Source organism: Pygocentrus nattereri, chromosome 16 (assembly GCF_015220715.1).
Source record: "Pygocentrus nattereri isolate fPygNat1 chromosome 16, fPygNat1.pri, whole genome shotgun sequence".
NCBI lineage: Eukaryota > Metazoa > Chordata > Actinopteri > Characiformes > Serrasalmidae > Pygocentrus > Pygocentrus nattereri.
This window is the reverse complement of record NC_051226.1, coordinates 2,299,275-2,317,063: the sequence shown is the minus strand read 5'-3', so window position 1 is coordinate 2,317,063 and position 17,789 is coordinate 2,299,275. Positions and strand designations below refer to the sequence as shown.

Below are 17,789 nucleotides of genomic sequence, written 5' to 3'. Positions count from 1 at the left end.
TCCCTATTTCTGGTGAGCACACTGGCTGCTGTTTTCTAAACTGGTTGAAGCTGATTTACAGCAGGTCAACAGCAGCGAGTAACATATTACAGAAGTCTAAGCCAGTAGACCTGAAAATTTATATTGCTGTGACTGATATGAGACTCAAATGATAAACTAGCATCCAGTGTTACACTCAGATCATAGATAGATAGATAGATAGATAGATAGATAGATAGATAGATAGATAGATAGATAGATAGATAGATAGATAGATAGATACTTTATTGATCCCGAAGGAAATTTAGCAGCCAGTAGCAGACGCACAACACAGAACAGTAATATTAATAAATATGAACTCTTTAACTCTTTAACTCTTTAAATATTTAAATAGCACAAAAGAACATAAAGGTCAAAGATCTCATTGCCCAACAGCAAATCTTTGGTTTATCAAAAGCCAGCAGGAGGAAGTTCCCAGTCATCCGGACTTTTATGTATTTAATACAACCTTCCAGTACGTGTAACTGAGCTGACACATGTCAGCACAAGAGCAAAGTGCAAGAAATTTTATGTCCTAGTGTCTGTAATTGGAGAGAAAACAGTAGAGGCCCTAAAACAGAGCCTTGTGGGACACCACGTTGTATTCTAAGTTTAGAAACCTCTGCGTTTACACTAACACACTGGTAGTGGTCTGTTAAGATATGTCATTCATATATGATGATAATGCTTCTCAGTATTATAAAATTTTAGCGCTGTATTTCAAATAAAAGGATTCTTTCACCCTTGATATAATGCCTATAAAACAGCATGGTTCCTTTTTAAATTCTAATTCTGTTTTTTTGCACGTTTGTCATGGTATGCAGGAAACATGAGCACATTAACTTCATGAATGAGAAGGTATTAACACTTCTTTATTCTTTATATTGCTTTATATATAGAAAATAAAATATATCGCTGTCACCGGAACAAAACCTCGTATCTCCGAAATGGTGACTTTACAGGAGAAGGAAAAAAACCTACTTTACTTTTAATGGAAGTCAATGGAATCAGAATTTTTCCAAGTTATTTTGGGCCGTTCTTTTGGTCCTTTCATCATGAAATTTACACACAATTTAAAGGGCAATACATACTTTTAAATTATGTCAAGAACTGAAAAATGACAGAAACGGAGATACGAGATTTTGTTCCAACATCAGCTATATTGAAAAGTATGTATGAAAAATAGTTGACAAACAAAAACTTTGGCTTGAATCTCAGAAACACTTTCATCCTCTTCCACTATTTACAATTTACCCCTTTACCCTTTATCACTGGTCAAAGTGGACAACCATCCAAAAACATCCATCCAGGAGCAGATTGTGTACAATATATATATATATAGTACAAATGAAGGGCTATATGATGGCTAATACAAACTGCACATCAACATATGGACAATCTCTAACTGTAGAGCAGCAGGGAGGGGTTTCCAATAAAGTGTCCGGGGGAGTATAGAAACCAAAACTAGGGCAGCGGCTGTCACCCACTCATCACGTCACCAGCAGATGATGTAAGTCAGTTTTCCACGAGGTGTGTTTTCTGAGTAAACGAGGTGCAGATGTTTGTGGTTCTGGCATCACATTTTATTTTAACGCAACCTTTACAGTAACCCGGCTCATAAATGCCACGTTCACTATGACTAAGTAAAATAACCTGCCCTTTTTGTCTCCCTCAGTGTTTCACAACTGGTGTATATCTGGTATTTATTTTCACAGGGTGGTGAAAAGGGCACTGCAGTGACCAGGAGCTGCTCCAGAGCTGTATTTTCCCTTCCAATGCAGAAATAAAAACTTCAGCAGAAGTCACTGCCGACCACGGAGTGCAAGCAGGGTTTCAGCTCAGTATGAGGAACAGAAAGGGGAATCCCGAGACTTTGGTTTCTGAATCAAGGAAGAGTAGCTGTGTTTTTTGAGATCTTCTCACCGAACCTGAGCAGTGAGGGCTGAGCAGAAGTATAGGGGTTCAGTGTTCTCCACCAAAAGATGAAGAGATTACATTTCTACGGCTCTATAAAGGTCTTAATGAGGCAGCACCTTCATGTCACCTACACTCTCTTATGGAAAGCTCCTCTGTTTACCTGTTTTGTTGATTTTAATACATGTACTTCAACAAATAAATAACAATTGTGCAATAAAATAAGCATAAATAGGCCAGATTTACATAAACTCACATAAGTAAAGCTACATAAGTTTGTTCTTCATTTTTGAAATTTTACTTTATTTGTAAAATTGAAAAATCAATTAGTTTTGAATTTTATATTCATTTTCAATTGTAATGCCCTTTTTTCATCTTCATTGCCCATTTGCACTCACAAACTATAAGAGCGAAAGTATCTGGACACCTGACCATCACACCTATATGAGCAATATTGGATGTCCCATTCCAGAACCCTCATTTTGCAGCTGTAACAGCTTTCACTCTTCTGGGAAGCTTTCCATGAAATTTTGGAGAGACTCAGTCTAAAGAACATTGAGAGGTCAGACACTGATGCTGGACAAGAGGGCCTGGCTCACAGTCGACATTCCAGTTCTTCCCTAAGGTGTTCAGTGGGGTTGAGGTCAGGGCTCTGTGATGTTGATGCTACAGCATCAACATCACCCTTCACTGGAACTGAGAGCCCAAACCCAGAAAAACAGCCCCAGCCCATTATAGCCCCTCCACCAAACTTTACTGGTGGTACTGTGAGTTCCAGTAGGTAACGTTCTTCTGACATCCTCCAAACCAAGATTCACCATCAGGCTGACAGAAGCTGATTCGTCACTACAGAGAACACGTTTTCAGTCCAGTGGCGGCGCTTTACACCAATCCGGCCGAAGCTTGGCATTGCGCATAGTGATCTTAGGTTGTTATGCAGCTGCTGACGTTGCCTCCAGAGGCAATCTGTAGCGAGTGACGCAACAGACAGCAGATGATTTTTACATGCTTCAGCCCTCGCTGGCTCCTCTCCATGAGTTTGCGTGGTCTACCGCATTGTGACTGACCTGCTGTTTCACAATAACAGCACTTACAGTTGAATTTCACAATACGTTTCACAAGCTGATTTGCGGTAAAGGTGACATCCTATGACAGTGCATTTTTTCTTCATTACGACCCGTTCTACTGCCAGTGATTGTCTATGGAGCTTTGCACTTGCCTTAGACATACAATAAATATCAATACTATATTGACACACACTGTATATAATGTATATACACTGATCAGGCATAATATTATTACCACCTCCTGGTTTCTATGCTCATTGTCCACTTTATAAGCTCCACTTACTGTATATACACCGTATTGGCAAAAGTATCCGCTCGTCTGGCTTCACACGCATATGAACCTGAGTGACGTCCCATTCTTAATCCACAGGGTTTAATATGATGTCGGCCCACCCTTTGCAGCTATAACAGCTTCAGCTCTTCTGGGAAGGCTTTCCACAAGGTTTAGGAGTGTTTATGGGAATTTCTGACCGTTCTTCCAGAAGCGCATTTGTGAGGTCAGACACTGATGTTGGACGAGAAGGCCTGGCTCACAGTCTCCACTCTAATTCATCCCAAAGGTGTTCTATGGGGTTGAGGTCAGGACTCTGTGCAGGCCAGTCAAGTTCTTCCACACCAAGCTGGCTCATCCGTGTCTTTATGGACCTGCTTTGTACACTGGTGTGCAGTCGTGTTGGAACAGGAAGGGGCCGTCCCCAAAGTTGGGAGCGTGAAATTGTCCAAAATCTCTTGGTGGAGAAGCGTGATTGGTCACTACAGAGAACTCGTCTCCACTGCTCTAGAGTCCAGTGGCGGCGCTTTACTCCACTGCATTCCACGCTTTGCACTGCGCTTGGTGATGTAAGGCTTGGATGCAGCTGCTCGGCCATGGAAACCCATTCCATGAAGCTCTCTATGCTGTTCTTGAGCTGATCTGAAGGCCACATGAAGTTTGGAGGTCTGTAGTGATTGACTCTGCAGAAAGTCGGTGACCTCTGTGCACTATGCCCCTCAGCATCCGCTGACCGCTCTGTCATTTTACGTGGCCGACCACTTCGTGGCTGAGCTGCTGTCGTTCCCAATCCCTTCCACTTTGTTATAATCCCACTGACAGTGGACTGTGGAATATTTAGTAGTGAGGAAATTTCACGACTGGACTTGCTGCACAGGTGGCGTCCGATCACGGCACCACGCTGGAACTCACTGAGCTCCTGAGAGCGACCCATTCTTTCTCTAATGTCTGTAGAAGCCGTCTGCAGGCCTAGGGGCTCGGCTTTATACACCTGTGGCCATGGAAGTGACTGGAACACCTGGATTCAGTGATTTGAATGGGTGAGTGAAAACTTTTGGAAATATAAAAACTCCAGCAGTGTTTGATCCACTCGTACCAGCACAAAACACACTAACACACCACCACCACATCAGTGTTACTGCAGTGCTGAGAATGACCCCCCACCCAAATAGTACCTGCCCTGTGAGGGTCCATGGGGGTCCTGACCACTGAAGAACAGGGTAACAGAGTATCAGAGAAACAGATGGACTACAGTCTGTAACTGTAGAACTACAGAGAGCAGCTATACAGTAAGTGGAGCTGATAAAGTGGACAGTGAGCGTAGAAATGAGGATAATGTTATGCCTATATATATACATACACACAGAGACAGACAGACAGACAGATGGATAGAATGCATTAGGTACAGTCTTACCTTTACACACTACAAATGATGCTAACACCGTGGCTAAAAGCCAGCAGCAACGGGACGACCTGCAGAGCTGCAAAATAAATAGAAGAAGAAATAAAGGTGTAAATGTGAATCGGTTCTCAATCCTAGAACACACTCTCTTCATTCATTCATACATAAATCACCACACACTTCCCTTAGTGTCTCTAACAGACTGTACTGTTAACCTGTAACCATGGATTAAAGTACAGTACATTATCATACACACTTAAAAAACATCAGTACCTGACCTCACTAATGCTCAATCAAATCCTCACAGCAATGTCCCAACATAGTCTAAAGCCTTCGCAAAAGAGTAGAGGCTGTTACTGCAGCACAAACTTACTACTAACACCTTCATCTCAGAAGAAACTCTGCAATTTTCAGTCTTACTTTTCGGTTCCTGTGGGACAGAATTCTAGTTTCAACAGGTTCTGTTTATCTAGTCACAGAACGCCCACTCCTGTTTCTTTGCCCCCTTTTGGGCCTGTATTGTCTTTCTCCTACTCCTACTGAAAAAGCCTCTGGCCTCTCTGGCTCCTACATGAGCATGTTTTGCGCTCATACTGAAACCAGCGGTCATCTGTTTAAAATTTCTGTTTGAGTGAGACTCGTGGGAGGCTGCAGCGAAGAAGCCAAACCTGTTCCTCCAGAATGATCACCACCCTGGAGCTGTTTACCTCATGCTGGGTTTCCTGCCCTCCCCAATAAAGGCCTTCATTCGAAAGAATGTGATTGAGTGGTTCACCCAGAAATCAAGTTCAGATCGTTTTCTCCCTCATAGCAGCAACTGTAGACAGAGTTGGTGCTGCTTTACACTCTAAAACGTGACGTGTTAAATAACAACACAGCTTCTTTTACCCATTTAACACGCTTTGTGCTGTTATCTGATTTAACACATCCCGTGTCAAAAGTAACTCAAACTGTGTCGCCTCCAACTGAGCACACTGCTGTGTCTAGTTAGAGCAGGGGCGTCAAAGCCAAGCACTGACAGGGCCACATTAAAAAAAACCTCCACAAAGCTGTGGGCCAGAGAATGGTCTGTTTTTATTTCTAACCAGAGTCATTGTTTATTCAGAGTATGCCGAAACACCAACATCAAAATAAAGCCAGTTGTAGTGAACCTTGAAGTATTCCAACCATTACAACAGGCCACATTACATTACAATACACACATTATGCTACCATGCTGGGGACTGTAATGTAGCATGTTGTAAAACAGGATTATGCTATGGGCCTGATCTGGGCCCCGGACGTCAGCCAGATCACACATGGGAGTCAGCCAGATCACACATGGGAGTCAGACAGATCACACATGTTTGCAGAATGTAGTTTTTCTCTGATGTTGCTAACTGTTGGGGGCTGTTGGGATCCAGCCTCATGACCGGAAGGTCACCGGTTCAATCCCCAGAGCTGACAGCACATGATTGAGGTGTCCTTGAGCAAGGCACCTGACCCCCAACTGCTCCCTGGGTGCTGCGGATTGGGCTGCCCATTGCTCTGGGCAAGTGTGCTCACTGCCCCCTAGTGTGTGTGTGCTCACTAGTGTGTATGTGGTGTTTCACTTCACGGATGGGTTAAATGCGGAGTTGAAATTTCCCCCTTGTGGGACTAATAAGGGTCACTTAATCTAATCTAATGAGCTTACATAATGTTTTTCTATAAAAATTGACAACACATATAGGCAAAGTTCAGCCTTCCGGTAGGGCAGGGCTGATATGACAAGCTTTAGCCACATTCATGGTGATACATTTCCAAGACGTGGCTTCCAAGAGGTGGCCGGGGTGGCCAGTGCTTTCCCTGAAATCTGATGTCATCCCAAAATTTCAGCCACGTCATTGGTGTCCACCTCACCGTGTGGTGGCTGTTTGCACATTTAAGATTGTTTCACTACCGATAATCAGTGGAACAACTCTCAACAGCCTCTCTCACACCCCAAACTGCACCCCCCACCCACCCAATTGCCACTCCAACTGAACATTTCCACATCCTCCACTGGAAACAGCAGAATGCTTTGCTTTCTTTTCCGACACCAACACTAAAGCGACCACGTATCTAACTATAATGACCTAAAAACAAGCTCCTCAGAGCAGAAGTGCTGATCTAGAATCTGGTCCTATCAGTAAAGTTTGAGTAGATAAGGGAGGAATCTGATCAGCACCCCTACTCTGAGGAGCTTCATGGATACAGATTCGAAACACAAACCTAATTCTTCAGGAACAAGGGATAAAACTGTATCCTGTGTCACATAAATTAATTTTAATTTTAAATCACCATCCCCAACTTTGCTTTTAAAAGTTTTTTTTTTTTTCAGGAATACCAACAACTTGATTTAAAAAGCCGTTTTCATACCTGGGTGGCTCAAAGTGTTTTACAGGCAGGTGGTAGAGTTTAGCAGTAAAAGAAACAATTAAAAAAATAAGTAACTAAAAGTTAATAATATGAATTTAAAATCACACGAAGCAATAAAATAGACCAAATTTAAAAGAGAAATGCAGAAAAAAGGCAGGACTTTATTTAAAAGTAACTAATTAATTCAAAGTGAGCTCTGAGCTTGACTGTCTAATAAAAGGTGAACTGAGCTCCACGGTTTAGAAGCAGAATAACAAAGAGTCCCTCCACATTTTCAGCATTTATTTCTGCAGATCTAAGATCACAAACAGGCAGACATTCAGGCACTTTAAGGTCATTTAGGGCTGAAAAACCAGTAACAGAACAAGTTGAACGAGCTGTAGATGATGGATTGTTTTCTCCAGTAAGAAGACCATTACAGTGATCAACTCTGCTGTAACAAACACATGAACCAGTTTCTCTGCGTCGCTCTGAGAGAGAAAAGGCTGAACTTTAGTGCTTTTCTCACATGATAAAAAGCTGCTTTAGTGACTATTTACATGCATATAAAACAGAGTTCAGAGTCTAAGATCACACCCAGGTTTTTTACTGCAGGTTTGGTGTATGAAGCTAAAGAGCTAAGCTTCTCATAAAACAGCTTCCTCTGGGTTTTAGTACCAACTATCAGTATTTTGGTTTTTATTGATTTAGTTGTAGAACATTTTGTGAGAATTGTCTGACACACAGCTGGTCATCCTTCAACAGAATGTTGATCATCAGAAAGAATGGAAATGGACAATTATGTGTCATAAACACGGCAATGTTTAATAATAACACCTAGTAACATCACCTAATAATCATCTAATAATATCCACCTAGAGGTAACATGTAAAAAACAGAAAAGTAAAGGTCCTAAAACTGAACCTTATGGAACTCCACAAGAAAATATTCAAAGTTTTTGAAGAGTGATTTTCCAGTGGAACCAAGAAATGTCTTTTCAGTAAATATTGTAGCATCCCCCTACTTGTTCACGCAGCCATAGGAGCACAGAGGTGTGAACATAGGGAGGTGTCACACTTGTAGTAAGAGAGACATTCTTTGAAAATAAGCAATTGTTAACTTAGTGATGTGCAGATATGTCAATTGTATCATCCTGTGCTGGGCTGTGAAGTAGTTCTGTAGGTTAAGCATCTACCATTAAGGAGAGTCATGATGTTAGTGTAGTTAGAAGTGACCTGCCCACTTCGCAGCCCTGTCAGTTCTGCCTTGCTGCCTGTTCAGTAAAAGAGCATTGACCTTTAAAGTGAACATTTCTCCCGTCTCATTCTTTGCTGATGCCATAATACGATTTAAGCCATTGTATGATTGTTGTTTCAATGTGGTTTCTTCCACCTACTAGTACATTTACCGAGACCACATAGAGATCATTTAATTGGCTATGGGGTTGTACTATAAAGGGGGAAACTTGGTGAAAATAAAGAAGCTCTGATGAAGGTTTTATGTGCTGTTATGCATGGGCTGTAGCCCAAATGCTCATATTGTGAGTTTTTCTAAAGCATTGTTACTTTTTGTTTTAGAGACTGCCTTGGATTATCACCATTAATCATCACAGTATTCCCCACCAAACAGCACCTTCCTGAGCATCCCTGACATTTAGTTAGTCATTTAGGCACCAGTAATGAAAATGTTCAAGCTTCTCTGGGGGAACTTTTATATTTTCTTCAAAACAGCATCCTGAAACTCCTGCCACATGTTCAGAATGAAATGCACCTCAAAAATAATGTTTCTGCTCATAAATTAAACAATCAGCCAATAAATATTTCTAGTCTAGTGCTTGCCCTGCATTAAAAACATTGTGGTTGGTATACAATAAGAGTCCTTGGGCAAGACTCCCAACACTACCATTGCCTACTGAGCAAGCGCCCTACACTATACCAATAAGAGTCCTTGGGCAAGACTCCCAATGCCACCATTGCCTACTGAGCAAGCACCCTAAAGACACTGTATGTCAAGAAGAAAAGCTTGATTGTTTTAAAATAAGAAGTTTAATATTACTACCTTCCATCTTCTACAACCAAAGACAAAAAACTAAACCCAAAGTTGGTTTTATTGAAATTCCAGTTAACTAGCAACACTACTGTCTTAAGCTTTATGGACAGGGCCTACAAAGGCTTTTTAAATCAACCACTGTTGCAAACAGAATACTAAACTGCCTCTTTCATGATTTGTGTCAAGTGTACAGTGTTCAGTTACTTAGATGAGCTCACATTACATTACATATTTAGTTGCTGAGCTAATTGGTAATGAATAGCTGACATTATCAGGTTAGTTAGGACCGTATCAGTTACTAATGTCCACTACAGAAATTTTCAGCAAAAATAACTTCCATCAAACACACTACATATTCAAAAGAATGGCACGTTTTGAAGGAAATGAAAAAGCGAAGCATCACGTTTTTATCGATTGGGTTTCTTGGCTGCTCTCACATTCAGCTGAATGGGCTGTAGGAATGAACTCGAGGTCAAAATAACACAGTGAAATAAGTATGCAAGGTTTCTCATGAAAACAGTCACTGAGTTTTTTGAGATCTGAGCTGGAACACTTATGTCCCGACTATTAATCCTGGAATGGGGTTCTGGACCCCAGGTTTGACACGCAGCAGACCCCCTGCAGTTCGCCTACAGGGAGAAAGTGGGAGTGGAGGATGCTGTGCTATACCTCCTCCATTGTGCCCACTCTTATCTGAACAAGGGTGGTTGTGCTGTAAGAGTCATGTTCTTTGATTTTCCAGTGCCTTTAACACCATCCAGCCCCACCAACTGAGAGACAAGCTGGTTAACATGCCAGTGGATCCACACCTGGTCTCCTGGATTACTGACTACTTCACTGGCAGACCTCAGTATGTTAGGCTGAGGGACTGTACATCAGAGACTGTGGTCAGCAGCACAGGAGCACCACAAGGGGCTGTACTGTCCCCCTTTCTCTTCACACTGTACACCTCAGACTTTCAATACAACTCTGAGACGGGCCACATGCAGAAGTTTTCAGATGACATTGCCATCGTGTCGTGAGAAGGGCAGGAGGGGGAGAACAAGACCCTGGTGAAGGACTTTGTGGAATGGTGCCATGGGAGCCACCTGCTTCTGAACACTGCCAAGACCAAGAAGATGGTAGTGGACTTTTGCAGGGTTAGGCCACCCACACAGCCAGTCTCTACTGAGAGGGTGAAGTGGAGAAGGTCATGACCTACAGGTGTCTTGGACTGCAGCTGGATGACAGGTTGACAGATGACAGCTGAATCTGGATGTCATGCTTATCCTGTATTTATCTATCCATCTGCACGTATAGACAGCGTGCTGCACATATTGCACTTTCTGCGTAGCTCATTGCGCATCTTGCACATCTGGACACTTTATTGGGTACAATAGCTGCACATATTTATTTATTCAGTGGTCATTATGTGCCGTTACCTGTAACTCATGTACAGTCATTATTGCCCTGCATCTCTCATCTCAGGTTCTAGATTTTATCACAGATTGTTGTTGTTCTATTTGTATATACGCCTGTAAGGAGGATCTGCTTTATTTATTCTTGTTATCTGTCTACACCCTTATTACGGTTACTGTATAGTGTTGTGTGTCAGTTAAATCCAGGTGGTGACCTTTTTTTGGCCAGGCAGTGTGTGTATGTGTGTGTGTGTATATATGTATATATATATTTGGCCCTTTTCCTACATTACAAAAATATATTTGGAGTAGTGTAGTGGTTAACATCTCTGCCTTCTACGCTGGAGTCTGGGGTTCAATCACCAACCAGGGTAAGAACCCTACACTATACCAATAAGAGTCCTTGGGCAAGACTCTTAACACCGCCTTTAGCTACCCATGTAAAAATCAAATTGTAAGTCGCTCCGGATAAGAGCGTCAGCCAAATGCCGTTAATGTAAATACATTCGCAATATATTTTTTCCATATATTTTTGCGAGTGAGTGTTTCAGGATAGATCAGGTACAGAACCAGATCACATTCATCCAAACTGAACATGCCATCCATAAAAATCAGCATTATATCCATTAAAATGGTTTGTTTTCAGTTTATTCACTCTGTTTTGTGCTCTTTACTGATGATATCCAGAGCCTGAAACTGGTGCCATTACTGTGAACTTCAGACTGTTTTGATGGAACCATTTAAAATCCATGCGTGCTAAATAAACACGAGGTTTCCTGCCTGAACAGTCCACTTACCACAGAGCAGCAGCACTGAGGATCAAGAGTTCACTGTAATGTGGATGAAATTAACATTTTTAGATATGCCCATTTTCAATTCAGCGTTCAAGTTCATCATTGTGCCACAAGATCTAGAACCTCCATCTAGAACTGCCTACCTCCTCATCTGAAACCAGTGGTGGACAGTAACTGAGTAACTGAGTATCTGAGTAACTGAGTAACTGAGTAAATGTAATGAGTTTCTGTACTTTAGTATTTTTGGTGTATCTGTACTGAAGTTCCTCCGTTCTGGGCGACTTTTTCCTTTCACTCCACTACATTTCAGAGTCTAATATCCGACTTTTTCCTCCTACATTCTGAGAAATCTGTCGTTCCTTTTGGTTTCTGTGTGTATAAAAACGTAACATGTCAAAACGAAAGAAGCGCAAAGCCAGAGCACCAATCAGGGCCCAGCGGTCACTTTGTTTAGAGCTGGTTTTGACCTGTTGGTCAGACCGACCCAGTGCAGCACGCGGTTCAACGTCAGCGCAGCAGCGTAAAACTTTGGGAGAGTCTGTTCAACATAAATGATGAACTAACCTAACTTTGTGTAAATAGAGCTCAATATAGAAATATGTCCACATATGCAGTCGAGACTGACGCGGCTTTTTTCTGAATTTCTACAAACACCGTTTCATTTTATAGTAAATGAGTTTGGGCTGGTTTATGTTTATGAACAGACGCCTACAGATCAACATAGTAAAGGAGCTCATCTGTGATCCTGAGTTTAAAGCCAGTTTTTATTCAACTTAAACTTGGAACTAAGTTGTAAATAAATCTGAAACTGAAACTTTGCTTGTGTGTAAAAAGTGATTTCAGAGCCACTCGGTTCTCCCTGATGGAAACTGTTTACCTTCAGTGTTTTGTGCTTCTGATCATTTTAATAGACGTCAGCGTCACTAATTAATGACCTTCTATTAAAAGACTGGTTTACCAAGAGAGACGCTGGAGGACTTTCACCTGAAATGAGTTCATGAAGCCAGTCTGGTTATAAAAATGATAACAGGACATCAGAGCCAGAATTACTCTTTTAGTACTTTTACTTTATACTTAAGTACATTTGAAGGGAAATACTTTAGTACTTTTACTCAAGTGGAGGTCTAAAGGGAGGAACTTCTACTTTTACTGGAGTGATATTTTACCTTGGGGGTCTCGACTTTAACTCAGGTACAGGGTTTGTTTACTTCGTCCACCTCTGTCTAAAACACTGCAGCTTCAAAACACAGGCTAAACTCATCTACTGTCACTTTGACTGAGTGTAATTGCTGCTTGTGATTTTGTCTGTTTGTTTTATTTAATTAAATTTAATAACCTGAGCTTTTATTACTTTCCCTGCACACTCTCTATTTTTTTTTTGTATTTATTGTGCCATCTTGTGCAAACAATAAATAAATAAATAAATTTTAATTGTATTAATGCAAACTCTGTCTTTAATAATAATAATAATAATAATAATAATAATAATAATAACAACAGCATTAACTTCACTCATGTTAACTCCACTGCTGCGCTCCCTTCACTGGCTTCCTGTAGTTGCCCTGGATTTAAAACCCTGATACCTACAAAGCCAAAAATGGACCAGGCCCTCCCTCCATAATGGCTCAAACCGAACCTCGACCCCTTCAAGCTTCAAGTACAGCTCGGCTCGACCCGCCGTCCCTCAAGACGACAAGCGCTGAGACTTTTCTCTGTCCTGGAGTCAGGGGGTGGATCGAACTCCCACTGGCTGTCCGAGCAGCAGAGTCTCTCCCGGCCTTCAAACTGAGACTGAAGACTCGTCTCTTAACCGAGCACTGAGTTAAGTGTTTATTGTGTTGTACTGCGCTGCGCTGTGTCTCAGCTCAGGCCTGTCTCTCTAACCTACTGGTAACAAGCCAAGATACTTTCTCTGATACTTCTGTACGTCGCTCTGGATAAGAACGTCAGCTAAACGCAGAACATGTAAATGCAATGCCATCAGTCATGGGCTGGGGTCAGACGTGGGCTGGAGGTCAGGGAACCGGCCCCGTGATGAGAAGGTCGCTGGTTCGATCTCCAGAGCCGACTGTACATGACCGAAGTCCCTTGAGCAAGACACCTGCTCCCCGGGTGCTGCGGATAGGGCTGCCCATCGCTCCCGGCATGTGTGCTCACTGCTCACTGTTCACTAGTGTGTATGTGGAGTTTCACTGCACGGATGGGTTAAATGCGGAGGTGGTATTTCCCCGTCGTGGGTCTAATAAAGGCCACTTAATCTAATCTAAGATTGTTTGACACTGAATTTTGTCAATACTGTCTGTTCCGAACTTCAGGAAGGCGGCTGCTGGTTTTCCCGGACTGAAAGAAGAGACAGAGATAAACAGGAGTTGGTTTCCTGAGACTAACTAAACAGAAACGGCTGGACAAAACTCTCATTCTGCTTTCTGACCAGCATCACGCAGGAACTCCGACACACCGGAGCTCAGAGGACAGGCATGTGGATCAGGTCCTGATCCAGCATCACTGCAGCCGAACAGCCGATTCAAACAGTCCCATCCTCAGTTCTAGCACTGGAGCGGCTCACTTACACAAGATGGTTCTTCAAGGGTTCTTTAGTGAAGGAAGTGGTTATATAGAGAACCATGAACAATAAAAGAACACTGTATGATTCAAGTGTTCTCTGCATGGTGGAACGGTTCTTCATACTGGTGGAGAATATGACGTATATGAATCTATAGAGAACCTTTTTGAAAAGGGTTCTATATAGCACAAAAAGGGTTCTGCTATTGTTACGATGTCAAGCTTGTAAACACAGAAGACCCCTTTGTGGTGCTGTATAGAACCCTTTTTCGAAAAGGTTCTCTGTGGACTCGCATACATCACATTCTCCATCCACACTTTCACCATGCAAAGACCCCTTTAGTCATGCAAGGGGTCTTTGGGTGTTCTTGGTTCTGTACCATCAACAGTGCAGTCTCTAAAATGCAGGGGCGTGGCTACAATAAGGCTCCGCCTACAGACTGCAGCTCTGTTTGGTGGAGACATGGAAATGTGGGACAGCATTTTTTAATATATATATTTTTTAATTGTAAAAATGTAATTTTTTTATGTAAAATTCACAGTTAATGTCGTGCGTTTAAATAGATCATAACATAAACCTTGGAAATATCGAAGGCCTGAATACCTCTTTTTTGGGGGGAGGAGCTAATTCAGTAACATTTAAGGCGTAAAATACGTTTTGCTGAAGATAAATTTCCAGTGGGCTGAACGAAACATCCTCACAGGCCCAGTGGACAGCACTGCGGTCAGCTCTGCCCTTAGAAATGGCTCTTATCGCGGCTCTGACTGGACAGGCTTGACTTTGGGTTTTTGAGAAAACCCAGAAAATCCTGCTTTTGGAAATAACCCCAGAGCTTTGGCCCCGTAGCTCCAGCGTCAAACCACAGAAGCAAACTCCAGACACCAAACGCGTCTTGGCTGATTGACCACATTTAACATCATGGGGGAAACTGGATGATCCAGTTTTTGGCTAAACTACCACTTCAAGGCTTGAAACCGAAATCCCCGTGTAGTAGTTTTAATCTACGAATAATAAATAAATGATGTCTATACCTGTGTATTATCTTTTACTCATACGCTTTGCCAAATACAGCAAGAAAAAAGCGTTTTTAATCAATAATATTTCACCGTTTTGAGAAATGATGCCTCATGTCGCGCTGCCAGATATTCCAGTTTAGTTTTAGTCCTAAAGGGGAATTCAACTGGTTTTTATTACAGCATAACTAGATGGCCAAGCAGAGCGGTTCAGAGCGCTTTGGTGTGAAACGCTCTGTTCTAGATAAACTTACTGAATCAGAACTGTTCACAGTGGTGGTGATGGGAACCAGACGTCCCCCTCTGAAAGCTCCTCTCAGAAAGTTATGAATAGTATATGAAGTACGTGAATTCACTGCCTGATGACCGAAACACAGTTTTATGATAATTTTGCAACAAATCTAAAATTCATTTTTCAAAATCCATTGACAGTTGAGGCTCTGATGCAGATTTTCCACTATTTTCCATCCTCAACATTCCATATGAACTCGGAAGACTCGTGTAGGCTCTCTGGTGGTGTTGGATAGTGTGTGTCTGAGCTGCCGGGGGGAGCTTGGCAGGTGTGGCCATGTAGAGTGGCTCCCGGAATGCGTCTCGCTCCCGGTGAAGAAAAGACCCAGTTACTGTTGTTCTAGTTGAGACGAGTTTGTGCTGTTTGTGTTTTCTGTGTTGGGCTGCGACTCTGTGCGTCTACCATGAAGAGAAATCGAGCGTCTAGAAGCCCCGGCCGTCTGCAGTAGTGCTGGGCTGGACGTTTCTCGCTGCCTCTTCTGTGCGTATTCAGTAAAAGAGTTTTCCACGTCTTCTTCCATTACAAACAAGTAAATAAAATATCTATACCTGTGTTGTCGTCATGGCGACGCCTGGTTCCCATCACCACCACTGTAAAGACGTCTGAACCGTTTCACACTGAACCCTCTGAGTCTCTCCGATTACACCTCACACACTTGTTATGAGTTATGGGGGAATTTTGAAAAATGGGTGGAATTCCCCTTTCGTCTAACATACCTGATGCACTCATTTACCTTGATAAATCTCACTGATATTAATGAAAACCTTCCTGTTTGAGCCTTTAGCTCAGTTTAATCCACTTTTATCCTGTAACAGCACTCTTATCCTCATTCATTTAACTTCTTTTATATCTATTGTTTTAATCATGTTTCTTATTTTTATCTTAATTTTTTATCTCCTTCTCTTAAATTCGATTAACTTCTTTTAAATCTATTGTTTTAATTATGTTTTTTAAATTTTTTAATTTACATTAATTACATTTTTCTGTATTTTTTCATTTGTAAAGCACTTTGAATGACCGTTGTGTATGAAAGGTACTATATAAATAAACTTGCCTTGATATGTTATAAAATGCAGAATTTTTTTCAGTAAACTGGATCATTTAAACCGGACCTGCTTTATAGACATATGTTGAACACTGTTATTGCATAATGCTCAATTTATGGGCTTAAATTATTAGTTTTATTGGAAATGACTGCTGTGTGATGGAGCAATAAACAACAACCGAAGCCGGAGTGTTTTTCACAAACATGCATATATCAAGCCAAACATCAAGACTGTCCAATACTGCAGGTGTAATTCTGCTTGATTTTCTTCTTTTTCTTCATTTTAGGCCTAAATTGTCATTTTTTTGGGAAAATACTGGTTTTTTGAGGAGGAATGGACCTTTTTTGAACAGCTAACTAAAGACTGAGTGCATTTCAGCGATAATGTCTCGGTTTAGCTTCTTAAATCAAGCCACGATTGCCCAGTACTGGAGGCACATCTCTGCTGGATTATCCTTACTTTGTCCAGTCTGGTTCCGTTCAGCTCCAGCTCCACTGAGGAGGATATTTTGTAAAAAAAGTCTCGATTTCTGCTTTTCTGCTTTGAATCTGTAACTAAGTTCACTGGCAGAGAGAGAAAGTCCACCAAGTCCTGCTTCTGTGAAATCACCCAAACCCAAAAGGTGTATTTCTCAGTTAGACTGATGACTTAAGCCCACCGCTGTAGATCATCTCATTGTGTTTTCTTATTGGCCAAGCGTGGTCAGGCTAAAGTGAGAAATCCTGCTCGGAGTGACTGCAGGGCGCAATCAAGACAAACGAAACCAACAATCAAAACCAGTGGTGTGCACTTACATGTAAATCTACTGGCACTCAATCAGTCAGCCATGCAAACACACCTACTGAGGCACCTACAGGTCAATTCAAAGTCCTCCTGAGCCAAACAGGCCGACCGCTCAGAGAAAACACAGCAGACTCGGACCTTTAAAAAGTCCTTTTCAGGGTTTTTATGGACTGAGAGGAAGAGAGAAGGGCTTACCATCGTGAAGAGGAGTGCAGGTCCTTCACCCTCACAGAGAAGTGGCTGCCTGTTACTGACAGTCGGTCCACTCTACAGGAAATGGTGAAGCAGCTGGAGCTCAGCTGACGCGGCTGTGTCTCTCTCAGCTCCTCCTCTTCTCTCCTGAGGATCTGCCTCCACAGAGGTGGCACATTCCTTTCTGTAATATGATCTGAACCTGACTACCTGTTGCAGGAAGCAAAAAGGTATGTTAGACGAAAGGGGAATTCCACCCATTTTTCAAAATTCCCCCATAACTCATAACAAGTGTGTGAGGTGTAATCGGAGAGACTCAGAGGGTTCGGTGTGAAACGGTTCAGACGTCTTTACAGTGGTGGTGATGGGAACCAGGCGTCGCCATGACTACAACACAGATATAGACACTTTATTTATCATCCAGAACCTCCAGAGAACCTACACGAGTCTTCTGAGCTTATATGGAATGTTGATGATGGAAAACAGTGGAAAATCTGGAATAATGAGATTTCTTTGGGGACTATTTTGCCGCACAGCGCCCTGCATGTCTCCCTCCACCATGAATGGAGTTGAAGTTCTCTAAACTCTCATAAAACAGCGTCTCAGTCATCAGGCAGTGAATTCAGAACC

General features: G+C 42.1%; 1 protein-coding gene across 1 annotated transcript in view; it reads right to left on the bottom strand.

The window, feature by feature from the left end:
* lipia (lipase, member Ia) overlaps positions 1–17,270 on the bottom strand; it is a 31,306-nt gene extending 14,036 nt beyond the window's left edge. Inside the window, exons 1-2 of the mRNA XM_017686314.2 lie at positions 17,163–17,270; positions 4,685–4,751 (exon numbers count right to left, since the gene is read on the bottom strand). Coding sequence (XP_017541803.1) covers positions 4,685–4,751; positions 17,163–17,165 — 70 coding nt within the window. The 5' untranslated portion in view covers positions 17,166–17,270. The remainder of the gene's footprint in view (positions 1–4,684; positions 4,752–17,162) is intronic.
* Positions 17,271–17,789: the final 519 nt, after the last annotated feature.